Source organism: Barbus barbus (assembly GCF_936440315.1).
Source record: "Barbus barbus genome assembly, chromosome: 1".
Taxonomy (NCBI): Eukaryota; Metazoa; Chordata; class Actinopteri; order Cypriniformes; family Cyprinidae; genus Barbus; species Barbus barbus.
The window spans coordinates 31,038,435-31,065,620 of record NC_136729.1 but is presented as its reverse complement, the minus strand read 5'-3'; the positions used below and the strand labels follow the sequence as shown (position 1 = coordinate 31,065,620).

General features: G+C 38.9%; 3 protein-coding genes across 5 annotated transcripts in view; all 3 read left to right on the top strand.

Annotated features, from left to right (window-relative positions):
- Positions 1–821: 821 nt before the first annotated feature.
- On the top strand, positions 822–9,529 carry LOC306872151 (GTPase HRas). Of its 2 annotated transcripts, none has more exons than XM_079420579.1 (6): positions 822–1,140; positions 2,500–2,633; positions 2,916–3,094; positions 3,180–3,339; positions 3,711–3,835; positions 7,545–9,529. In XM_079420579.1, exons 2-5 carry the CDS (start codon positions 2,523–2,525, stop codon positions 3,828–3,830), a joined length of 570 nt encoding a protein of 189 aa, XP_079276705.1. In that variant the 5' UTR covers positions 822–1,140; positions 2,500–2,522; the 3' UTR covers positions 3,831–3,835; positions 7,545–9,529. The 2 variants fall into 2 exon arrangements, with proteins under 2 accessions (XP_079276705.1, XP_079276706.1); XM_079420580.1 differs by lacking the exon at positions 7,545–9,529 and adding an exon at positions 4,045–4,171 and having other exon boundaries at positions 1,025–1,140.
- Positions 9,530–9,672: 143 nt separating this feature from the next.
- LOC306881930 (tumor susceptibility gene 101 protein-like) lies at positions 9,673–17,105 on the top strand. Of its 2 annotated transcripts, none has more exons than XM_079436302.1 (10): positions 9,673–9,855; positions 9,939–10,026; positions 11,744–11,809; positions 11,936–12,099; positions 12,188–12,314; positions 12,444–12,504; positions 12,751–12,848; positions 13,492–13,694; positions 15,532–15,771; positions 15,882–17,105. In XM_079436302.1, exons 1-10 carry the CDS (start codon positions 9,811–9,813, stop codon positions 15,969–15,971), a joined length of 1,182 nt encoding a protein of 393 aa, XP_079292428.1. In that variant the 5' UTR covers positions 9,673–9,810; the 3' UTR covers positions 15,972–17,105. The 2 variants fall into 2 exon arrangements, with proteins under 2 accessions (XP_079292428.1, XP_079292427.1); XM_079436301.1 differs by having other exon boundaries at positions 9,710–9,855; positions 9,939–10,038.
- A 9,375-nt stretch (positions 17,106–26,480) lies between these two features.
- Positions 26,481–27,186, top strand: part of LOC306844565 (serine/threonine-protein kinase BRSK2-like) — a 139,473-nt gene continuing 138,767 nt past the window's right edge. The window contains exon 1 of the mRNA XM_079376792.1: positions 26,481–26,801. Coding sequence (XP_079232918.1) covers positions 26,711–26,801 — 91 coding nt within the window. The 5' untranslated portion in view covers positions 26,481–26,710. The remainder of the gene's footprint in view (positions 26,802–27,186) is intronic.

Sequence of the window (27,186 nt, the reverse complement as noted above, 5' to 3'; positions counted from 1 at the left end):
AAATGTATATTTTGTATTATATATTAGTAGTTTGAAATAATAAATCACTCAGTGACTCAACCATGATAAATTTGTATTTTAAGTATGAAAAGAGAAGAAATCACCATCCTTGAGACATACAGTAATGACACATTTATATCACTTATCAAATATTCTCACTCAACTGTGGATTTTTTTTTCTTCTAGGACATCTTGTAGGTATTTTCTTGAAACGAGTGTGTGTGTGTGTGTGTGAGAGAGAGAGAGAGAGAGAGAGAGAGAGAGAGAAATTAATCTACATAAGAAACTTAAAAAATAAAGAAAAAAGAAAACCAAACTTGTTAATATGGACATTTTTCTGTAGTAGTAGTAGTAGTAGTAGTAATAATAATAATAATAAAAGATTTTGAAAAAAAAAACAGTGCTTTATCATCTGAAAATTCATTGTAATTGTCAGTAATTTAAAATTTTTTAAGAAAGAAATTAATAAAAAAAAGTAACTACGATTAATGTTTTAGGCTCATCATCGAGTGTTTTCATGTATTTATCATCTAAAAATTCCCTCTAATTTCAGTGTTGCTTTTTTTAATAAGAGCATTGTTGTGGAATAATGGGGGGGGGGGGGGTCAAAGGAATTACAGTATTTATTCATTTACTTATTTATTTTTTCAAAGTTGACTCATTGAATGTGTTTTATAATCTGAAATTTCCTTCTAATTGCCAGTGTTTTTAAACTACTTGTTTGAACGAAAGAAGCAGATGTTGTTTTTGTGTTTTGCAACATAGCCTAAGACAGCCCACCTGTATTGCAAGTAAGGCTGAGAGAATGTGTGTGTGGTGGTGGTGTGTATTGAGACACACAGGGTTTGGGCGTGTGCTAAGCACCCTCTTCTTCTTCTTCCCCCTACACACACACACACACACACACACACACACTGCTCGCCTATCAGTCGACGTACACCGGCAGCCCGTTGTTCAGTGTTTGTGTTGATCGCATCTGCTTCAGTGAATCTGTACCGCGGGAGAAGAAGAAGACGCGCTGTCTAATGACGGAAAGAGTGAAGAGCAGCAGAGCTTTGAGGGGAACAGCGGGAAGGATGTCGACATATTATTGACTTGTGTTGAGTGTCGTCGAGACGAGCGAACAGCGCCGTGTGTTTTGTAAGTAGTCCAGCCGCTATCTTTCTATGCTGTGTATCGCGCAGGAATAACAGCAGCAACATAATGTTCCTTGCAGACGCTGGACGGAACATTTTGTTGGCGTCAGGACATAAATCATTTGATCAGCATCTCGAAACTGAAGAACTACTCCCAGTGAGCATGAAAAACGAAACAAACGCGTCTAATCAGTGAGCGCGCCTGAATTCCATTCATCTCTAGTTTGTTACATTGTAGCGAGCTGTGCAACTATCAAATACTCATATACATACAGCGCTGTTCTGCATGGAAATAATGGTCGATGCAGGAGGAATGAGTTCATTTAAACCAACAGAGCCAGAGACGGTTGACTAGTTTTTGTACTCTATAATTTTCTATACTCGTATGTATATGTATATATATATAAGTATGGGTGTGTGTGCTTTGTTATTGTGTGTTGTGAAAGTCTTTAAAGGGTGGTACCCCTAGTACAGTATGATCACTAATATTATGGGCAAAAAAAAAAAATGGAATTCAAAGCCTGACTAGATGCTTTACCGTGATCCAAAAATAATATAAAAGTTCTACAAACTTCCAGAAAAAAGAAAAGAAAATCGTTTTCACAGGTAAGGCTACATGACAGGTGGAAGAGCTAAAAATAGATTTTCAAATGGAATACTTGATACTGTAGCACAGCTGAACCGGATGGCTTGATTTATATATATATATATATATATATATATATTTTAAATAGTGCACTGTGATTCAGATGACCCATACTTCCTTTTGATCATCTTAGCAAATAACAGAGTTGTTTAATAACCTTTTTGTACTTTATATTTGATTAATTAAATAGTATATGTTATCAGCTCCATATGTAAGAAGATATCAAGAAAAAAAAGAAAGAAATTCAAGCAGACCATATATGGTCAACTGTTAAATGTTATAGGATCCATATTTTATTAAGTAGGTTGTCAGAAAAAGTTTGGAAGGAATGAATTTACACAAGTTGTGAGTGAAATAGATTCTTCTGGCACTGCACCAAGCATTTTAACTAATAACACAAATAGATCACTGTCAGAAAAAGTCCTGTATAAGTTTCCCCTGGCAACCTAAAATAGCTTTTCTTTTTATCTAATGTTACGTCACACGACACAAGTGTAATATCATCTGTATTAGATACTGGTGGCAGGATGAGCACTTCACTCCAGGAAACTCTGGTATACTTTATATATAGATTTTGACTGGCTTCTGTTTTTTACTGTTTTCACTTTGAGTTTTATTTCCTCATCAGCTCTTAAACAGACTTTCAAGTAATGATTCATCCAAAATTTCCCAAATTCTTTGCTTTCTCAAATTTCCTTGTTCCTTGTTTCCCCTTAGCTTCTGACACAGCAGCAGTGAGAATGACGGAATATAAGTTAGTGGTGGTTGGTGCAGGTGGTGTGGGCAAGAGCGCTCTGACCATCCAGCTCATTCAGAACCACTTTGTTGATGAATACGACCCAACAATTGAGGTAAAGTCAATGGTATGGTATTTTCAGTCATTTGCCTTTGTCTCTTATTTATTTATTTAACCTCAATTCAGAATAGAGTTACCTAATTTAAAAATATAATATTATATGAATATGAAACATCAAAATGTCATCTGAGCATAAAACATTCCCTCCACTTTGGTCGAACAGGCCAGTTTCCACTTTCCTTTCAGTAACAATACATTTCACTGTATATTACAATAATAATTGAGCAGTAGGAGAATTTAGAAACATTGGATATTAATGCATTGCTCTTTCTCACAGGACTCATATAGGAAACAGGTGGTGATTGATGGAGAGACTTGTCTGTTGGATATCCTGGATACTGCAGGTCAGGAAGAGTACAGTGCAATGAGAGACCAGTACATGAGGACTGGAGAGGGCTTTCTCTGTGTCTTTGCCATCAACAATACCAAGTCTTTTGAGGACATTCATCAGTACAGGTTAAATGAAATTTGTTGCTTATTTAAATTTTTTTTATATACAGTATTATTCTAAATCTTTATTTGTTTTCATTGCTTTTAAAAGGGAACAGATCAAGAGGGTTAAAGACTCCGATGATGTGCCCATGGTGCTTGTGGGTAATAAATGTGACTTACCAGCACGCACTGTGGACACAAGACAAGCCCAGGAACTCGCCCGCAGCTACGGTATTCCCTACATTGAAACCTCAGCCAAGACAAGACAGGTTAGAAACATTTTGACCAAGTATATTTTACTATATAACATTTTATTATAAAATTCTGTCAAGTGTCAAGCTGCCGTAATTTAAAAATAAAGGTTCTTTATTGGCATCTGTGCTTCCATGAAGAACCTTTTTAACATAAATGAAACTTTTCCATTGCACAAAAGGTTTTTCATAGCGGAAAAAAGTTATTCAGAGTACTAAAATGTTCTTCATGCTTAGACAAAATGGTTCTTTTAAGGTTTGCTGAAAGGTTCTTTGGGGAGCCCGAAAATGGTTCTGGAGTGTAGCAGCATGTATAGCTCGGGATCACTAACAGGCAGAATGTAAGAAGAAAAGCCCTAATTTGTGTGTGTGTGTATGTTTCTTTTTAGGGAGTGGAAGATGCCTTTTACACTCTTGTCCGTGAAATCAGGCAGCATAAGCTGAGGAAACTGAACCCGCCAGATGACAATGGCCAAGGCTGTATGAACTGCCGCTGTGTGGTGTCATGATCCTGGTAAACATTTATATTCTGTATGCTGCTAAACCTAGTATATATTCATATGTGTTAGAGAAGCAGACTCAGACAGATGGTTAGAATACAACAGGTGAGTTTTATTGCAATCGGTGGAGTCAGCGGTTTGCTGATGGAGGTGAGTAACAAGTTCAATGAACAGGTATAGTAGTACGATGAGGGTGATAATGGAATATCCTTTGCTTTCACAGGAACTCATGGATAGGGGAGACGGTGCACACACACCTCACAATCCTGGACAGGGGAGACACACTCGTGGAGATCCTTGGAGACACAGACGATGGAGTAGAGCTGTGAAGAACACGCTGGAGATGAGACAGGGGGTAAGTAGGAGATCAAGGTAAGTACGCAGGTTAGTAGCTGTAGTAGCATCAGTCCACTTCGAAAGGAAACAAGATCGGACAATGAGCTGGTGTGAGGTGTGTGCTTTTATGTGCAGGCTGATGAAGTGCAGGTGTGCGCAATTAATACTCAGGTGAAGGAGTGCGTTGTGATTGGGAGGTGAATGAGCCTGGCTGATCTGTGACAGTACCCCCTCCTCCACGGCCCGCTCCTGAGGGCAGAGGACCCAGACGTCGTGGTGGTCTACCTCTTCCTCGGGGGGCAGGTCAGTCAGGATGGGTTGAATGGAATTCCTCCAGAAGTGTTGGGTCCAGGATGTCTTCTTTGGAACCCAAGACCGTTCTTCCGGGCCATGTCCTTCCCAATCCACTAAGTATTCCAGCTGACCACCACGGCGCCGGGAGTCCAAGATCTCCTTGAACTTGTAGATGGTACCGTCCTCCAGAATCAAAGGAAGAGGGGGTTCCTCTGTCGGGCCAGGCTCTGTGGAGGGAGAAACAGGAGAGTGGTAAGGCTTGAGTAAAGAAACGTGGAAAGAAAGATTAATTCTGTACTGAGGAGGGGAGTTGCAACTGGTAGGTGACCGGGTTGATCTGTTTGGTGATGGTGAAGGGGCCAACGTATCTGGGACTTAACTTCTTGCAGGGGAGACGCATACGGATGTCCCTTGTTGACAGCCAGACCTTCTGTCCAGGTTGGTAAGTGGGAGCTTCGGATCGTCGAAGGTCTGCTGTCATCTTACGCCTGCGCACTGCCCGCTGTAGATGATGGTGAGTGGCGTCCCAGATTCTCTTGCTCTCTCGGAACCAGTAGTCGATGGATGGGACATCGGATGAGTCTTCCACTCATCCCCCTCAAAAACGGTGGCTCCGCGGAGATGGTCGAGTGCCGCTGGGACGAGAGGAAGAGGATAACGGAATTTGACGGTGATCTTATTGAGTGCCCGGTAATCGATAAAGACCGCAAGCCTCCGTCCTTCTTGGCCACGAAGAAAAAGCTTGAAGCAGCAGGGAACGTTGAAGAGCCTCTTCAATATACTCCTCCATGGCCTTCGGTTCAGGAAGTGAGAGTGGGTAAATTCTTCCACGGGGCACTGACTCACCCGGTAACAGATCTATGGCGCAGTCCCATGGCCGGTGCGGAGGTAGCTGGGAGGCTCTCTTCGGGCAGAACACGTCGCTGAAGGGGGCGTAGCAAGCTGGAATATCAACTGACTGTTTCTCCTTTGTGCTCTCGATGGAGGTCGAGTTGATGGTCAGCATCAGAGGGGAACGTGTCGATGGTCTGGGAAGATGAGAGAAACAGTCAGGAAAGCATTGGTTGCCCCACTTCAGAACCTCACCAGTACTCCATGAGATGACGGGGTCATGTTGCACGAACCAAGGGCACCCAAGAATGATCTCAGCAGTGGATCCCTCCAGAACCAGGAGATGGATAGAGTCCTCATGCAACTGACCAACTTGAAGGTGAATGGGACCTGCACTGTATTTGATGTCTACGACTGAGGGGTTTTGCTGTTATCGCCTGGACTTGGTAGGTGGTCTTGGTCGCTGTGATCGGGAGATTGAGTTGGTGGCAGAGGCTTCCGGAGATGAAATTCCCGGCTGACCCGGACTTTAACACTCACCATCGGTCGAGGAGGACGAATTGGGCATGTGGAGATTACATGCCCGCCAGCACCGCAGTACAAGCACAGGCCTTAGGTCAGCCGCCTCTGCCGCTCAGTGGAAAAAAGACGGGTTAGGTCAACTTGCATGGGTTCGTGGCCTGGTTCTGGAGTGCTGAGAGTCGCTGGGTGGCGAAGGAGTGCAGAGCTGGGAGAATTTTGGGATTCCAAGAAGCAAGACTGCATACAGTTGGCACACCTGATGGAGAGTTGGATGAATCTCTCCAAGCCGTGGGAGTCATCGTAAGCAGAGAGCTGCAGCCGCACTCTTGGTTCCAGTCCCTGCCGATAGGTGGTAAGGAGCGAGCGCTCATTCCAGCCACTGCAAGGGTTCTGAATTGGAGAGCATAGTCAGTTATAGACAGATTCTTGATGAAGATTATACAATTGCTCTCCAACAGATGAATCACCGGCCGGCCAAAAACTTCTGAAATGTTCAATAAAACTGTTAGCAGATCGTTTCACAGTACCGGATTGGGCCCAGATGATCTCAGCCCACTGGAGCATTCGTCCTGTAAGCAGGGAAATGATGAAAGCTATCTTGGCTCTGTCGGTGGCATAGAGATGCGGCTGCATTTCTAGAGCGAGTGAGCATTGTAGGAGAAATCCATTGCACTCCTCCGCCACACCAGAGAAGGGGACGCCGGTTTGGCCATGGGACTAGCAATCACATACGGTGAAGAAGAGGTGGTGTCGGTGCTGTTAGTGACAGGAGTTACCGGAATTGTTGTGGGGTTGCGGAGAACTCGCTGAAGATTATCTACGAGTTTCTGAAATGGATCGGGCGGACAGTTTTATTGCAATCGGTGGAGTCAGCGGTTTGCTGATGGAGGTGAGTAACAAGTTCAATGAACAGGTATAGTAGTACGATGAGGGTGATAATGGAATATCCTTTGCTTTCACAGGAACTCATGGATAGAGGAGACGGAGCACACACCTCACAATCCTGGACAGGGGAGACACACTCGTGGAGATCCTTGGAGACACAGACGATGGAGTAGAGCTGTGAAGAACACGCTGGAGATGAGACAGGGAGGTAAGTAGGAGATCAAGGTAAGTACACAGGTTAGTAGCTGTAGTAGCATCAGTCCACTCCAAAAGGAAACGAGATCGGACAATAAGCTGGTGTGAGCAACTGGTAGGTGACCGGGTTGATCTGTTTGGTGATGGTGAAGGGGCCAACATATCTGGGACTTAACTTCTTGCAGGGCAGACGCATACGGATGTACCTTGTTGACAGCCAGAGCTTCTGTCCAGGTTGGTAAGTGGGAGCTTCGGATCGTCGAAGGTCTGCTGTCATCTTACGCCTGCGCACTGCCCGCTGTAGATGATAGTGAGTGGCGTCCCAGATTCTCTTGCTCTCTCTGAACCAGTAGTCGATGGATGGGACATCGGATTGTTCTCCAGACCAGGGAAATAGAGGAGGCTGGTAACGGAGTATACACTGGAAGGGAGTGAGTCTGATGAAGTGCAGGTGTGTGCAATTAATACTCAGGTGAAGGAGTGCGTTGTGATTGGGAGGTGAATGAGCCTGGCTGATCTGTGACAATATGATTCTCAATAAATTAAACATACAAGTATTCTAGTATATATTCATATGATTCACAAAAAAATTAAACATACAAGTATTCCTGGATTGTGTACCGCTGCTCATGTGTACTCAGTTCTCTCTTCTCTTTGCAGTGAATGTGCATGACGTGGCTTTTAGAGCGGCGCAGCCTTCCAGACCACAAACACTGCTACACCTACACAGATGCTGGACGTTTAGAGCAGACTGTGTTAAAGGGAAATCTTTAATCTGGCAGCCCTGCAGTCTTCTTAGGGATGTTCCCGTCTTGCTCCTTCACTGGAGATGAAATAAGTTGTACCTCATTTTAACGGTCTCAACACTGGAGTTGCTACGACTGGATGAAGCTGTCACACTTAAATATATTTACATTAAACAAACTATCTACTCTTAACTGGAAGTAATAGCTCAGAAAATAACCTCTCATATTGCTTTGTCAGATGTGGATGTTAGAAAAACACTTTACGAGATGGAGAGGAGAAATACTACATCAGTTATATTAGCATATGTCTGGATGTGAGAAAGATTTGTATTGTCATTTGCTTAGAGCAAGTCTAACCTAATAAAATGTACATAAATCATGGCGTTCTCTTGCATAGAGGACTTTTAGTCATATGCAGTTTTTTATCACAGGTTATGGTGCAATAGATTGCGATTAGAGGGTACATCTCCAATAAGTCTTTGATTTGCACAAGGTTTAGGACGAAATTTTAAAGATGAGGACTTTATTCTTTATTTGCTTCTGGTTTTGAATGGCCCTCAGGGTCTATGAATTGTGGCTTGATATTCAGATGTGATGCTTTTTATTTACAATATTAGACAAATGCATTGCTGATAATTGCGTTGGCTGAAGACGACAGATTAATGAAGATCTCTTCAAAGAATAATCAAAGAATACTTGTTGGAAAATGAATGCAAAACTACTATAAACTTAAAAGCTTGGACTGAAAAGCCTTGTTGATATTCTTGCCAAACACTGTGGTGTACCCATGTTCAGGGCATAAGCTTGAACCTTTTATCACATATCACATATATCATATTGTCTAATCTTCAACTGCATTTCTCCTTTATGCCTTTCTGAAGTAAATTTTCCATGATTGTGTCATTAGGGAGTGAAGATTGATTTAGATTTAAATTCAAATGAAAAAAAAAAAATACACCAGATTGTTTGTATACCCTTACTGTAAATTATCATATGAGGGAACCTTAATTTATGTGCACTATATTTATTCATAGGCAACGTATGGCCTTGTAATATCAAGGAAGAGCAACAGTCTGGACTTTCTCTTTCTCGATTGCTTAAAAGTAGCTCATGTCTCTTTGCAAAGAACAGATTTTAAATCTCAGCAAAGATAGTTAATTTATGTGAATCTGGTGAACTCCTAGCAGGGAGAGTCTTCTCTTTCTGGTTGAAATTTGATGATTTTTCTCTGTAAGGATTGCAGTGTTTTTTTTATTCCCTGACAGTCTATTGATTGTTCTCAAGGACATACATGGGCGGATATGATTCTCCCTTTAAATCACATGTCAGTAGCTATGGATATGACCTTCAAGGGTTTCTGTCAGAATGCTGTGGGCATCCAGATCTTTTTGATGGATTTATGGTGTCACAGAATAATGTGGGTTGATCAGGTGGCGTGCCGTGATTGCTGCCACTTACTGAATATTATTTTACATTAATAATGTTGCTTAATGGCCATTTTCCGTAACACTCTGATTAACATTATGTAAAATAATCTACAGACACCTGACCTATCTGTATTCTGTTTTGAACTTGTCGTACGCCACTGCTGCTGCTAAATAATTTTTATGTTTTCTTTTTTATGGAGGGAAAAAATAAAAAGATAGAACACAGCGTTAAGTAGCGTTCCCACAAAATAAAATTCCAAAAGCTGTGTCGGTTATTCTGGTAGGTTATTAAATAATCATATTGGTTTTTGCAACAATCAATACTTAAAAATATGAGTATTTTTTAAGAACTTGTTCTTATTTTGTGTCTATAGTGTGTGAAGACAATGTATTTCCTTTTAACAATATGTTATAGATTTGTGCCTACAGTTATTGTGTTAAGAAAGAATATCAAATAAAGAGGCTTGTTTTTATTTCCTGAGCTTTTTTACATTTGCATATTAAGAAGAAGTCACATATATCCAAAAGATGAATTTATACAATTTAAAAATTTTATTCTGACTAGCAGAACTTTGTTTTGTTTTGTTTTTTTCTGACTAGCAGAGCGTACACGTCAGTTCTGCGTCATCGCTCATCTGACCGGAAGGGACTTGATCTTTATGATCGTATGTCCATAACAACAACTACATAATTTGACTAATAAACGCGATACAGTCGTTTTAAGTAGTACATTAATTCATAGTCTTTTTAAGCATGACAGCAAATAACGAAAGTAGTCTCCGGAAAATGCTGTCGAAGGTATGTTAAACACTTGCATACCAGAGAAGTTATTTACAAAGTGTGTTTGTCGTAATATGGGTAATGTTTTTCTCTGTACACAGATTTATAAATACAGGGATCTGACAGCACGCGACATAACAAACGCGACGTCTCACTATAAAGATCTTAAACCTGTGATGGACAGCTATGGTAAGACTTACTGTGCCTCCAAACTTCAGCCAAACTTGCAAATGTTTTATTTTAAACAAGGCATTCATTTTCAATAGGGATACAATAATTAAAGATAAATTCTGCTGTATATAAAATAAAATATAGTTTTGTTTTCATTTATAAATATAACTATATTGCTAAACATAAAAGCAAAATTATTTGGACACTTTGTGGCTGTCAAAAGTTGGAATAATTTGAAGATACCTCATGGTTTGATGATCTGTCATTTTTTGTGTAGCTTTGGTGCCACAGTGTAATTACATTGTTGAGCCATTCAGATGTTAGAGAGATGTAATGTGTTTAATTTAGCATATTTTCATATAGCTTTATTTAGACAGGGTCCATCAAATATATGTCAAGTGTTAGAGATGCACATAAGAAAAGTGATGAGCTTGTTTTAGATGCAAAAGCAAAAAGAAAGAAACATGTTTAGTCGGTGTATTTGTTACGTGCCATGTTAAAATGATTTCTATTTCAGTGCAAAATTTCTGAAAATTGAGATATTAGTCATGAATTATTAAATGCAGCATATTTCCTAAAGTTGTAGCTGTAGAGTAATAATTTGTCAAATGCTTTAGAAAGGCGATACTGTTACATAAGTCTCATTAAACCTTGATGTTTAAAGAATCTGAAGGGGTACTGTCAAAGAGAACCCCACCTTTCAGAGCAAACGATCAATGATGTTTTACCATAAAATTATGAATTAACGATGCTTGTAAAACTTCAAAGAGGGAACAGTATTTCATATTTCCTCACAAAATATATATAAATATATATTGCATTGCTTTGAAGTATTGTGAATATTACACCTTCTTATGGCTGGTTTATAGATATACTGGAGAAACAGAAAATTGTGAAGCCGAGCAAGACTCTGGAACATCAAAAATTAGCTTTCCTGGCTGTACTGGATTAGACTAACCGGGATTTGTCCCCACACTTATTATTGCTCTTTTTATAGCTCCTATTGTCCTCATTTGTGATTCACTCTGGATAAAAACGTCTGCTAAATGACTAAATACTCATTTTATTTTATTTATTTTTAAACATGCATGCTTCACTTAGTGGCATAATTCACCCAAAGATAAAAAAATGCTTAAATATAATACATTCACTCTCAGGCCGTCCAACATGTAGGGAAGGGAAGGGGTGTGTGGCCAAGTATGGTGACCCATACTCGGAATTTGTGCTCTGCATTTAACCCATCCAAGTGTACACTCAGTAGTGAACATACACCCGGAGCAGTGGGCAGCCAATGCTGTGGCGGAGCAGTTGGGGATTCGGTGCCTTGCTCAAGGGTCTCCCCTCAGTCGTGGTATTGAGGGTGGAGAGAGTGTTGGTTATTCACTCCCCCCACCTACAATCCCTGCCGGACCTGAGACTCGAACTCATGACCTTCAGGTTACAAGTTCAGCTTTCTATCCAATAGGCCACGACTGTAGATGAGTAGGTTTGCATTACATCATTTGCTCAGCAGTGGATGCTCAGCTGTGAATGGGTGCTGTCAGAATGAGAGTCCAAACAGCTGATAAAAGCATCACAATAATCCACATGATTGCTTTAAACATACTTTAAGTATTTTTTGTGTTATGAATAAATTCTGCCACAAGCTGTGTAAATGTTGTTCCATTTGTACAGTAAATATACAAGTATGTATTATGTGTTGCCCTGCACTCATTTTGTTTTGTTTTTATTTCAGTGTTCAATGATGGCTCCACCAAAGAGCTGTTGAGTCTTACAGGAACGGTGCCAGTAAGCTACCGAGGTACAGAGAGCACTGCTTTCAAGAAGCGTTTGAGTTTCTCCACTCCTCAGACCTATTTAGCAATGCAGATGAGTCATTTCTTTATGTTGGACCCTTTTCCCTATTTAATATATTCCTCTTCTATAGGAAATGTGTACAACATTCCCATCTGCCTGTGGTTTCTAGACACATATCCCTACAACCCTCCCATCTGTTTTGTCAAACCCACAAGTGCCATGATGATAAAAACAGGGAAACATGTTGATGCCAATGGAAAGATTTACCTCCCATACCTGCATGATTGGAAACCTGTGAGTGTCTTTTTTTTCCTTTTTTATCTTTATATGTTTAATTTAGGAGGACATACGCCTACTTTTTGTTTGTTTTTGTCTATTTTAGCCCCAGTCTGAATTGTTAGGACTGATCCAGGTGATGATTGTAGTGTTTGGTGAGGAACCACCTGTTTTCTCACGGGCCACCTCTCAGGCAACATACCCAGCATTCCCAGCAGCAGGCCCACCTAACAGTGAGTGTAGACCTATGTTTGACTTTTGTCTGATCTAAAAGAAAACATATTTTATGATTTATGTAGCATTTGTAAGAGCATTTTCACTTTGGGAATTAGCAGTAATTCTATATTTCAATGTTTTCCCAGCTTCTTACATGCCAAGCACACCAGGGTTGCCTTATGGTCAAGGTCAATCTGCCAATCCAGGGTAAGTGCTTTCAGTGTGCCAATCCGTCAATTCCAACATTAGCAACTTGTTTACTACTGATAAAAGTTCTAACTATGCTAGATCACTAACAGGCTTGTGGCACGTGATTAATGTAAACACAGGCTCTTGTGTCTAAAGTGTATATAAAGAGATGGGACAAATTGTTGGGTACATGTCATTGGGTTAAACCTTGCTGTGTAAATGCCAATGAAATTTTACTTAATATATTTTCTTTCTGTCTGCCAGTGGATTTCAGGGCTACCCTTATCCTGCAGTAGGCCCTGGATACCCCGCTACCTCAGGCTCCTCTCTCTACACCCCCGTGTCTTCTGTCACTACAGTGGGTGAGCAAGCATCTTACATGTTAAATTAGTAGTGAAATCAAAATCCAGAAAGACACTAATAAATCATGCATTTCTAAACTTGCATCAGTCTCAAAGTCAAGTACACTACTATTCAAAAGATTTGGGTCATTAAATTGATACGTTTATTCAACAAAGGTGTATTAAATTGATCAAAAGTTGCAGTAAATGCATTTATAATGACACAAAAGATCAACATTTCAAATAAATGCTGTTATTTTGAACTTTCTATTATTATAATATATATATATGTATATATATATATCACCAGATAAATATTAAGCAGCACAACTGATTTCAACTGTAAAAATAAATATTTCTTTAGAAGCAAATCAGCATATTAGAATAATTCCAGAAGGATCGTGTGACACTGAAGAATGGAATAATGCTAAAAATTCACAATGGAAGAATTCCATCAAAGGAAGAATTACTTAAGAATTTGCAAATAAATACTAAAAAAGTATATAAAAATATTTGCAATATTACTGTTGTTTCTGTATTCTTGATCAAATAAATGCAGCCTTGATGAGCATTAGAGGCTTCTTTCAAAAACATTAAAAAAAAAAATCCAAAAAACTGTACTTTGATACACTTGCAAACATTTTTGTCTTTTGCTGTGTTTCAGGACCCACCCGTGATGGTACCATTGGTGAGGACACAATCCGTGCATCTTTGGTGTCTGCAGTCAGTGACAAGTTGCGCAGGCGGATGAAAGAAGAGATGGATCGAGCACAGGCAGAGCTGGATGCACTGAAAAGGACAGAGGAGGACCTAAAGAGAGGCCACCAGAAGCTGGAGGAGATGGTGACCAAACTAGACCTGGAGATGGTACATGAGACTTTTTGTAAATTTTGAATTGTACCTTTTTACCTTATTGATACTTGAGCTAATAGTGACTTATGCTTTTACTTCTACTGTGTATATACAGTCATGGCCAAAAATATCGGCACCCTTGCAATTCTGTCAGAAATTGCAATGCTTCTCTCAGAAAATTGTTCCAATTGCAAATGTTTTGGTTTTCACATGCTTATTGTTTTTGTTTGCACTGCAACAAACAGAGAAGAAAAGTCAAACTTGATAAAAATTTCACACAGAACTCAAAAATGGACTGGACAAAATGATTGGCACCTTGTCAAAATTGTAAGAACTAATTGCTTTTCAATTATGTGATGCTCCTGTAATTTGTATTTACACACATCTGATACACAAGTAACAGGTGTGGGAAATATAGTAATCCCACTTGCAATCAGTTAAAATGGAGAAAAGTTGACTCAACCTTTGTGTTGTGTGTCACACTGAGCATGGAGAAAAGAAAGAATTGTAAAGAGTTGTCTGTGGATTTGAGAGAAAAAACTGTGGAAAAACATGGACAATCTCAAGGCTACAAGTCCATCTCCAGAGATCTTAATGTTCCTGTGTCCACTGTGCGCAATATCATCAAAAGGTTTACAGCCCATGGCACTGTAGCTAACCTCCCTTCACGTGGACGGAAGAGCAAAATTAATGAAAAATTACAACAAAGGATTGTACGAATGGTGGATAAAGAACCCCAATTAACTTCCAAACAAGTTAATCCTGCAGACACAGGATATGACAGTGTCAGCTCGCACTATCCGTCGCCATCTAAATGAAAAAGGGATGCTATGGTACGAGACCCAGGAGGACACCACTGCTGACACAAAGGCATAAAAAAAGCAAGACTGGAGTTTGCCCAAACTTATGTGACAAAACCACAATCCTTCTGGGAGAACGTACTGTGGACAGATGAGACAAAAGTAGAGCTTTTTGGTAAAGTACATCATGGCACTGTTTACAGAAAAATAAATGAGGTCTTCAAAGAAAAGAACACAGTCCCTACAGTCAAACATGGTGGAGGTTCAAAGATGTTTTGGGGTTGCTTTGCTGCTTCTGGCACTGGATGCCTTGACTCTGTGAACGGTATCATGAAATCTGATGATTAGCAAAGAATTTTGGGGCACAACGTAGTGGCCAGTGTCAGAAAGCTGCGTCTCCACCAGAGGTCATGGGTCTTCCAGCAGGACAATGACCCGAAACACAGAAATGAACAAAGCGCTGGAGAGTTCTGAAATGGCCAGCAATGAGTCCAGATCTGAATCCCATAGAACACCTGTGGAGAGATCTCAAAACAGCAGTTAGGAGAAGGCATCCTTCAAATCTGAATAACCTGGAGCAGTTTGCAAAAGAAGAGTGGTCCAAAATTACAGTAGAGAGGTGTAAGAAACTCATTCATGGTTACAGGAAGCAATTGATTTCAGTTATTTTTTCCAAAGGGGGAATTCTACCAAATATAAAGTTAAGGGTGCCAATAATTTTGTCCAGTGCATTTTTTGGGTTCTGTGTGGAATTGTATCAGATTAGACTTTTCTTCTGTTTTTTTGTTGTTGTTTTTTTTTGTGTGTGTGTGTGTGTGTTGTTCCAATGCAAACAAAAAAACAACATGTGAGTACCAAAACAACAGCAACTGCAACAATTTTCTGAGAAAAGGGTTGCATTTTCTGACAGAATTGCAAGGGTGCCGATATTTTTGGCCATGACTGTATACTTTCTAGTAAATCCTTCTTTTAACAAGGTATTGGCATGAAAACTATGTTTTTAAATATTTTATAATATACAAAATAATAATGTTCTTTCTATTGAATTGCAGGCTGATGTGGACAAAAACATTGATCTCCTTAAGCAGAAAGATGATGATCTGACTGCTGCTTTGGAAAAAATGGAGAACCAGTCTGAGAACAATGATATTGATGATGTGATTGTGCCCACCGCTCCTCTGTATAAGCAGATTCTGAACCTCTACGCTGAAGAAAACGCCATAGAAGACACAATCTTCTACTTGGGTGAAGCGTTGCGCAGAGATGTCATTGACTTGGATGTCTTTCTTAAGGTTAGTCTCAACTGTACCCTGTGCATTTTTTTTATACCGTTGTCTAAGCTGTAAAACACATTTGAATATATATTAACTCTGAGTATTCTGTTGTGTGTGTTTGTGTGCAGCATGTGCGCCTTCTCTCCAGGAAGCAGTTCCAACTGAGAGCCCTGATGCAGAAGGCCCGGAAAATAGCAGGCCTCAGTGACCTGTACTGACCTGCCCAAATAAATCATTCCCCCCTCTCAGCCTATAAAAGGGTTATAGCCTAACCCTCCTAACCCTAACCTTTTCTAGGTACAGAAAGATGTGAAAGCTAACTAATATACCCAGGACCAAAATATTCACGTTTACATTCATATAATCATTATTAAAGACAACAAGTGCGTTGAATATATCTTTATTATGTAAAAAATGAAGTGACCTTTGAGGTTCGCAGAGAGGAAAACAGTGGAAAGAAATCAAACATTTCCAAGAGATATTTTTGCTCAGCTATGGAGTTTACCATAGCCTTATAAAAAAAAAAAAAGCAACCGTTGCACTTTTTGTAACTTGTGCCTCATATTTCTCTAAAGTGTCTTTTCAGAAATAGGGTAAAGGGAAAAAAGTTAGAAAATTGCATTCAATATGCTGTACCTGAATGTCTTATTTTTATATCGTTAATCTCCTAATATGTACCTATATTGAATAATTCTCTTAAAATCAGCACTGTTTTATTTTTAGTAATTCAATCTTCTTAACATCTCAGAATCTAGTTATATCATTATACTTTATCATTATCATTGTCCACTACCTAACACACCTTTGCAGTCCAGCTTGTGATTTTATACGTGTTGTCAATCATAACATTCTTACAGTTCTTATGCAATCAGTTTACAAGAATGTGCTCGGAATTCTTGCAGATTTAATGAGAAGAATATTATGCAGACATTTTGAGATTGAACTTGTATATCTATTTGAGATGTGATGCATTAGCCCACAAAGCATGAAGGGAACATTTTCTTTGCAAAGATACTTGGATTATTGTTAGATTGCTGGTTTAATCATGGATGAAGTGTTTTACTTACAATCAAGGGAAACAAGGGAATAACAAAGTGATTGTGCATCTCTTGGAGGTATAAGGGTATTTAAAAATGAAAATCTGAAATAAAAACAAGAAAAAACTCTTAAATATGGGTCTGCTTATCTAAATGCCTTACACTGCCACATTAGATGTTTAGCCTTTGCTTTAGGATTTTAAAAATGTAAAAACTATAATTATTTAGCTTTTTTTTTTTTTGTTATCACAAACTGCATATAATCCTTGATACTCGGTGCTACTTGAAAGGAGAAAATAAAAAATTATATTAATCAACAAGAGACAAATTTAGTTTTTTTATTTGGTGGTACATAGCAGAATATATTAAGAGCTGCTTTGAACACCTGACCGGGGTTGCCAAATTTGCTGTTTTCCTACGAAAATGGGCTACTTTTAAACTGTTGACAGGAGTTATTTTTATTTATTTATTTTTTCCCTTCACAGGTTAAATGTCTAAATTATATTTGACAGAAATGCCTGTATTGAAATATTTTATTCGATCCAATTCATATTCTACCAATGATAAAACTGTACTGGATGATGAGACATTGTAAATAGATTTTTGTGAAGGAGGGGCACTGGTAGGGAGTCTGGCTGTTTTCATTTCCATGGTAACAGTTTGACTGGTCTCTACTGGATTGCTGCTAGTTATTAAAAAAGTATGACGTCATCTACAGACACTTTTATTAAAAACCTGTTAGGGATATCTTGACATTTTAATTTTAGATTGTAATCTGTAAATAGTTTATTTTCAGGTAGTTCTAAAATAAAAGTTTTCCACCCCAACCAAAGGAATTTGTTCACCAGCTGTCAAGATATTATAAATGAAAACAGACTGTATAAACACAAACTTAAATTGTGTGTAATGCATAACAGTGACACACACACACAAAAATGCATTTTACGGGATGTCATAGGTTAAGTTTTGTATTTAGAATAGTTTGATCGATTTTTGATATGCAGACCTGGCAACCCTGCAACTCATCCATTCGTGTTTATGCACTCTTGCATCTAGTAAAGCTGTAGCCTTAGCTTTGAAATATGTTGAGATTAAAGAATTACTGTATTCTTGTGTGACATTTACAGGGGCATCTCAATAAATTAGAATGTCATGGAAAAGTTCATTTATTTCAGTAATTCAACTCAAATTGTGAAACTCGTGTATTAAATAAATTCAATGAACACAGACTGAAGTAGTTTAAGTCTTTGGTTCTTTTAATTGGGATGATTTAGGCTCACATAACAAAAACCCACCAATTCACATCTCAACAAATTAGAATACTTCATAAGACCAATAAAAAAAAAAAACATTTTTAGTGAATTGTTGGAATTCTTCTGGAAAGTATGTGCATTTACTGTATATGTACTCAATACTTGGTAGGTGCTCCTTTTGCTTTAATTACTGCCTCAATTCGGTGTGGCATGGAGTTGATCAGTTTGTGGCACTGCTGAGGTGGTATGGAAGCCCAGTTTGCTTTGATAGCGGCCTTCAGGTCATCTGCATTGTTGGGTCTGGTGTCTCTCATCTTCCTCTTGACAATACCCCATAGATTCTCAATGGGGTTCAGATCAGACGAGTTTGCTGGCCAATCAAGCACAGTAGCACCATGGTCATTGAACCAGCTTTTGGTACATTTGGCAGTGTGGGCAGGTGCCAAGTCCTGCTGGAAAATGAAATCAGCATCTCCATAAAGCTTGTCAGCAGAAGGAAGCATGAAGTGCTCTAAAATTTCCTGGTAGATGGCTGCATTGACTGTGGACTTCAGAAAACACAGTGGACCAACACCAGCAGATGACATGGCAGCCCTAATCATCACTGACTGTGGAAACTTCACACTGGACTTCAAGCAACATGGATTCTGTGCCTCTCCACTCTTCCTCCAGACTCTGGGACCTTGATTTCCAAATTAAATGCAAAATTTACTTTCATCTGAAAAGAGTACTTTGGACCACTGAGCAACAGTCCAGTTCTTTTTCTCCAGGTAAGACGCTTCTGACGTTGTTTCTGGTTCAGAAGTGGCTTGGTAGCCTTTTCCTGAAGATGTCTGAGCTGGTGACTCTTGATGCACTGACTCCAGCTTCAGTCCACTCCTTGTAAAGCTCTCCCAAGTGTTTGAATCGGCTTTGCTTGACAGTATTCTCAAACTTGCAGTCATCCCTGTTGCTTGTGCACCTTTTCCTACCCAAATTCTTCCTTCCAGTCAACTTTGCATTTAATATGCTTTGATGCAGCACTCTGTAAACAGCCTAGAAACACTCAAGGCGTTTCAGTAATAAAGGCGTTTATTCAATGTTACTTGCCGTTTCTTTGTAATTGTTTGAAATTTACTTGTAATTTCTGTGAAAATCATTTCTATTCCAATTTTTCTAGTTATTTTTACTTTAAGTGATTCAAAATTTTGTTCTAAATGTAAATCTACTCCTGTCTCCATTGCCTAATGCTCAGCAAACTGAGGAATCTTCATATTTGTGTGATATTTTGTGAGACACTATTGATTCGAACCCATGTCTATCGCTACTAACAACGGGGCTTCATACCTTTCAACGAAGAGTATGTCCTGTTACCACATGACCGATAAATGTTTATCATCTTCTTCACATGCACCTTTTAGCTGTGATGTGAGACCTTGCATATTGTGTCCTGTGCCCCTTTCTACCCTCCAACACTTGCATACATACAGTCTGCACCCCAGGCTGTCCCTGTTCGACCATCTGAAATTTCATTTCACAGATGATGGGCTTCAGCCTCTAATCCAGCAGCTGTGAAGGAGGGTAGGACCGGTCAACTGTTTCAACTCTAATCAGCTTTTATTGCACACGAGAGAAAGAAACAGCCTGCCGCCGCTGGAACCTGTGCTTTTTGCGATTCTGGTTTGGGTTGAGGGGGACAGGAGATGTGTGGCGGCTGGATGTGATGTTAAATTTAATTCACTCATTGCTGCTAGGCAGTGATGTGTCAGCAGGTGGAGATGTTAGAACTAATAGGCCTGTCATAGTTGCTAACCTCAAGCACTAACCTTCATAACAGCCTGTGCTCCTTTTAACCCACCCCTCTCTTCTTTTTCCCAGTCTTGGTCAAAATTCTGATTTTTGACATATTTCTTTTTCTCGATTACTTGAGGTGGTACTGCACTGACTAATAACCCTGTGTCCTTTTTGAACCGAACAGATTACAACCCTTCTCAGTGTCTTTTATCTGAAAGGTGACGAAAGTCATGTTTGATTTAGTGTACCATGTATTTGATGTAGTATCTCAGATCAGGCCCATAAACACTCAACAAAATGCTCGTAAAAAAGCACCCAGAGCCTACAAATATTTTTATGGGGCTTAATGTGTCACCTTGGCATTGTCGATTTTTACTGGCCTCTACGTGTGAGGCGGAGGAAACTGGAGAAAGTGTTTATTGGCTGTCAGGTCATTGCCGTTGCTCTCAGCTGGAGTGGCGGTCGTAGCCTGCAGTGACAAGACAAAGCTGAGACATTGATGGTCTGTCCGGCGGAGGGTCCCATTGTATGGGAATGTTATAGGTTTTACTCTCTGACAGTCTGTTGATCTTAGTTTAAGAAAGCTCTCTGGGCGAAACCCAGGGCACATGGCGTTTGACTGAACTGACCGATGTAGATTCCCAAAGGATCTGTATAGGCTATCTGGAAACAGAGTAAAAATATCTCATAGTGAATGCCTCAGGATTTGAAATCCACCCTCCAAATAATGAAAGACTGTTTGGATTGACAGAAAGCCTGTGAAATTTGGCCAATCTAGTAGTTGAAGGTCGTATTTGCTATTTTTGAATTTCTGCGTTTTTGAGTTTCTTTATTATAAACAGGGTGTGATATGAGCTTGAGTGAGATGTACTGCAGTTATTGGAAATTTCATACAGCAAGAATGTTGATAAGGTACACTTATCCAAAATATAGTGCAAATAAGTAAAAGATAATGTACAGGTAATTATTTTCTTAAAATAAGTCTTGATGAGGTGATCAGAGTCATGAAGTGTAAATACCTGGACATAAAATGTTGATTTAAGTTTTAATTATTGTACAATCCATCCATTGCTCTCCAACAGATATTATCCCAGCGTCTTGGGCCGCAGACGAGGAATCATCTTGTGTGAATGGTAAGTTTGTCACAGATTATTTTATAATTTTACCATTACAATATATAAATTATCAGTCTAGTATCAAGACAAACACTGCAAGAATACTCATTTTCACCACAATTAATATGGTGGCAGTTATATTTGTGTGAAATGAGAGCGAATGAGTCCATGGTGTGATAAAAGAGAGAGACATGAAAGTAGCACCTGTTTTGTGCCGAATTCCTACCCCTTGACATATTACCTCGTTGAGGGTGGTCTGGATCTCTAAATCTCGCACCTAACACTAAACCTAAGCTGTGCCTGAAATCACCCATTATACCCTTATATAATATTGCACTATTTGAGGGGACAGCCGTTTGTTGTTGTGCCTGAAACCAAAGTGGACATATTCAATCCCATTATGCATATGTGTTCACCTGATATACACTCAAAGGCTGGAGAAGACGCATAATTCACTGTGAGGATTACAGCGAACAGTGGCGTCCACAGTACAGGTGTAAAGGTGTGAGACATTTGCAAAATTCCACAGGCAAATTGTCAATAGTGTAGTATGAAGTTCACACAGAAGCCACTTTCAAACCAAGCAGCTTTCTGTTGGTCGGTGTGGCGAATTTGGGCGGCCAACTACAAAATCTGCATATGAGGAATCTTTCACCCTCATTTAAAATTCCTGATCATATGGATTATTATTATCTCAAAAACTCGCCAAACATAGGAAAATGTGATTGTACCTTTTTTAATTGATAGGGAGGGGTTTAATTACGGTTTATACAAGCTAGTTAAATTTTAAGACAAATTGTTTCATTACTAATAGAGGTTGCTAGTTAGCTAAGTGTCAAAAACAACAGCCATTTTATGGTGCACTGTATCTAAATACATCACTTGTTTTAAGGTGCTCCTCAAAGTGGTGTATAGTAGTAGACTAACATAGGGAGTAATGAATGAGGGTATAGAGAGCGATTTCAGAAACAGCCCTACTGTGCACTGAATGGTCAGGAATATGACATGTCACCTGTTTAACTTACCCAGATAGACAAAGCAATCCCACAGTCGTAATAAACAATGGTAAAAACAATAAGCATAAAATCAAGGCCCACGCTTTAGGAACAAGCAGATAATAAAGGGTAAAGGTGTTGTGTTCTGCATTAAGTTAGGGGTTAACTATGTAGCTTGGGTTAATATAATTGCATTGAATGGACTACAATTGTAACGCAGCATTCTCTGTTAGCCACTGTGCAATTATTTAAGCAGTGCAGACTTAATTATCTCTGCTTGCACCAGAATCTCCTCCTAATTACTAACAATTTGTGCCTTATGTAGTAATTATTTACCCCAGAAACATCTCTCTCTAATTATAATTAAGGATGAGCAGTATATATTTATTCTCTGCTAAGCCTACTTTATGTAGTGGTATCTTAATGAGCTGTTGAAAAGGTTCTCTCTCTTGCTCTTTATTTTTGAAATGGAGCGATGTACCTTATGATAGATTCACATACTGCTGCTTGGCAACCATCTTATTTCAGAAAGTAGGATTGTGTGACAACTTCTAATGAAAGTTTACCGCATTTCCTCCCACAAAGTGAAGCAGACTAGAGTGCAGATAGAAAAGGTAAGCAGGTAGAATGCAAGTTTATGAATATTTAAATGATGTGTTTCTAGTGTATGAGCAAGATCTCATATGCTATTTTTAATGGAGAAATATGTTTGCATGTCGTTGTAGGAAATACTCCATGACACTGACTAGAACAAGAAGAAAAAGAAGAAAAATAAATTTTAGGACTGTCAAAGAATTAGTTCACCCAAAACTGTTAATTTGTTGAAAATGTACTCTCCCTCAGGTCATCTTAGATGAACATAGAGACAATATAAAGAAGAAAAACAATCATCATTAAGATGTTTTTAACTTCAAAACGTTGCTTCAGGATAAAATACGATTTTTGGCTAATTATTTTTTTTGGTGAACTATTCCTTTAATATTCTATCTTAAGATACTGACTGAAATGATAACTTTTAAAACATTAAATTAATTTGATATTTATTTAGCGCTGGAAACATATGCATCGCTGTATTATAATGCCTTAAATTATTCTCACTACATGGAAAATATAGATGCCTTAATATTTTAGTCTTGTTTAGCTTTCTCAAACTAAATAACTGGATTACACATATTTTCCAGTATCTTAAAATACTGTACATCTAACTTTGTTTTACTTTACTTTGTTGAATTTTGATCAGTATTGGCAACACTGGAGAGCTGAATATTCTGTAGGAAATATAAACTACAATACTATAATATTTCACACATAATATTTCAAAATAATATTTTTTTTCCACAACATGAGATTTCTTTATTATCGTGTGGCTAAATATAAAAAAAATCTAATAACAATATCTTGGCTGGTATTGCTTCTATCCTCTAATGCTCAGCATATCAGATAAAAAAGTATTATCCATAAGTGCAGATTGCAGTTGTGAGTGCCCTGTTTCTGAGCTGTCCTGAAGAGGGCATTGCAGCAGTGTCACAAGCTCAGCAGCGCAGCCTGACTTGGTCCTGCATGAGGAGTTATCAAAGCCAGCTGCAGCTGCTGTGGTCCAGAAACGCAGGACGTACAAATCCACTTCAGTTACTCAATAGGTCTGATTTTCTTTCATAAGAGAAGTTTTGTACGCCTTTATTATATTTCCCTATAGACTTTCTCTGAATCGGGTCTCCTATATTGCAAAACTGACACAACTAGTGAAAGTCACCTTAGCTGAGCTAAAGGTTAATCATCAAAATGGAAGGTGAATGAAACTAAAGAAACAGAGCGGAACAATGAAAGAGAGAAAGAACAGCTTTGCGCTCTCTGTGGAGTTTTCTATTCGTGCCGCAATTCATCTTTAATATAATCACGCTATATGATTTCCAAAATATGCATAGTACAGAACATAAAGAAACGCTAAATGTGTTGCATTTGCAGAGGCAGAGCTGATATATCATTAATGGCCCTTGCTTGGTAGTATAAATCTGCTTCCATGGGAATATATTTAGCAAATATATATCATCATAGAAGATCATTAACCTAATATCCTTCCTATCATCCCTGTCATTTGAGTGACTGAGTGAGTGAGTGAATATGAAATGCAGAGGTCAGTAATGCCATGCAAATATGACAAGAAGGGAAACATTCACACACCACTAAATGGACTTATATTTACATTAATGAACCTGATGGTGGCAATTTCTACAAACAAATTATGATGAAGGACAGCCATCTGCCTAAGAGGCACATTCTTACAATGCAGCACTTGTATTAACTTAAAGCTGTATTTTGGGACTCCCACAACTGTTTACAGCATAGGATGTTACTTTAATCACATCATATTTCATAATTCAAAACATAAAAGTATTTGATATAGCTCTTTTTCAGACTCCTTTAAGTTCTATTGGAAAAAGTGCCAAACTAATCAAACTTCAAGCAGGCACTTATTCATAGAGATGGAGCTATAATGTACACATCTCTTCCAGTCCTTTAATATATTTGATTTTCTTTGAGCGCTGAGCATGTCCAACCTTCATTTTAGACTGAGTGAAGAGAACTGCCCAACCTGCCATTTCTATTTTGCCATATAAAACAAACTTAAACTTCAGAATATTTTCAACGGACTGGAGAGTGATATGATTCCATAGAAGTGGTGTAGTTTATGTAACGTTTTACCCTAAACAGATTTCCTATTGTGTGAGCCATTGCTAAACGACAAAAGAAAATGTTGATTGGTTTAGCTGTCTGGTTATGGCTTTAGCAGCTTAGACAATGACTTAAATGAAATGGGGGAAGGGGATGCATTTAATTAATGGGAATTTGTGCTTGTAAAACCCCTGTTGTTATGGGCTCTACAGGTCAAACGGTATAGATTGATGACTTGTCATTCATTGCAGTAAGTGTCTGTCTATGTGTGAGAGAGATACTTAAAGGTCAGTCTCATCTGCCTTTTCACTACATCTCCAGCTTCTGTGATAAAAAAATAAAGGCAGATGGTCACAACCACATTTGACCTCTGATTTAATCACATCAGAGTGTCCTCTACTACTTGGAGCCTCAGACTGCAGAGATTTATCACTGTAACAATCACTAAAACATTCATGAAATCATACAAGTGACATGATGTTTTGGAATAACTAAAAAAAATGAACTCTCAGTTCTGCATAGCTCTTATCCGTATATAGAGAGCCAGATGCTTGTTTACAAGTCGTACTCTCAACAAGAGAGTTAAAAGGGAAAGGATGGAGAAAGGGAGGGTGTGAGGATGAGATGATAAGATACAACCTGGCCAGATGTTCTGAGTGACTTCAAAGTCTTTAAGAAGCTCTGAAGTAAGTTACCTGGGAATATATTGAAACAAGGCCAAAATCTCTGTGGCACCTGATTCTCAAAGAGTAGCTAGGAGCCACGTGACTGGGTCAAAGGAAAAACATGTCTTTTAGTCTGTGTGTGTGTGTTTATGTATAGGTCTATATGTGATTTGAAAGTATAACAAAACAAAAATTTACAGATATTTTTGACCAAATATTTTAAGTACCTGCTCGTAAAAAGTGTATATAATTAAAAAAATGGCACTTTCCAGAAAACGTGTCCTGAAACTGTTAAAAAAAGAAGACAGTAAAAAACCTTAATAAATGAAATAATGAGGAAATGAACTGTTTACTCTTCATAATGTTTGATTGTCAGGAGGTGAAACTATTTAGATATGAGCCATTTTATTTTTCAGTAATTTTCTATAGAGTTTGCAACCCTGTTGTTAAAATTAGGGAAATACAATTTCACTTTTTGCAGTTTTCTAGCAGTAAACATTAAATAGACATGAAAAAAGACGATAAAACATAAAAAAAATCAATTAAACTGATTGAGTGGCTAGCAGTGTCAACTTCATCTGTGTAAACACTGAGAAAATGTAATGAGGTTATTTAGGCCTACTCCCACAATGCTGTGGAAAGGATTCAAATTATGTTTTTATTTATTTATTGTAATATCGAGTTAATCGACAGAGTTGCATGCAAAATATGAAACGTGGATAAATGGTATATAAAACGAGTAATGCATTTTTATTGCATTATAATGATTCAAAAGGTTACGTCACAATTATTGATTGTGGTATTATTTTAATTGTTAAATACAGTCAAGAAGGTCAAGACCTCTGCTCTTTGACCTCTGAACCATAGGTGGGGGATGGAACGTTTACCCGACATGTGTTTAAGACTAGCTACTGCTAGATTAATGTCTCATAAACATGGAATGCGTCGTGCCTCTAATTCTTCATACTTTGCACCGTATGCTATTCGTAGAATATCTATTAAATTGTAAGTAGCCTATATAGATAATTATAAATTCAATTATCTAACTTTTTAAAAATCAGCACAACGCATGCATCAAAATCATGGAGGTTTGTAATGTCTTATATGATGCAGTATTAGGACACTGATTGTTCTGTCCGCGCTCTCAGCATCTATGATGAGGAATATGTGTTATGCGCGCACGCACGCAGGCGCAGGCTGAGCATCACGCGCGCGCACACACAAACGCGCACACTACTGTGAGATTATCAGAGCGCTCGGTAGCAGAGAGAGAAAGAGGGAGACAGGAGGAGATAAGAGCAGCAGCCCCACCGATCCTCAAGCGAGAGAGAGAGGCAGCGTCTGGAGCAAGAGCTGGGCGGGGAAATAACTGCGGTACTGAAGAAATACTTCATTGCCGAACTGCAGCAGTTTGTCGGCACCGCAACTTCGTTCGTGTAAAGCAAAATGTCATCGTCGGGAAAAGACAACAGCTCCCAACATGCGAATTACGTGGGACCGTATCGCCTGGAAAAGACGCTTGGCAAAGGACAGACAGGTTTGTCTTTCTGTGTGCTTGAGATCAGGGATGGTGACACGCTGCTCAATACACTTGCGCGATGACTAAATATGATGCATGTGTGTGTGTGTGTGTGTGCGTGCGCGCGATGACGTGTCATTGTGTAGAGAGGTTTTCCGCAGATTAAAGACCTTAGCCTACTTTTCTGACCATCCGGTGAGATTTTATCAGTTGCAGAATGCTTTTTGGGTGGAACAACTTTGTAAACGTTTGTATTTTCGTTCTATAAATGGAACTTGTCAGTTTGGCTTTGCGGCTCCGCTTTGCTTCTGGCTAATGCCGTTAATCCCGATTTGGGATGTGGTTGCATTTGCAGGTCCCACTGCTGAATCCATTTGCCTTGTACAAGAGCTAGAATTGAATA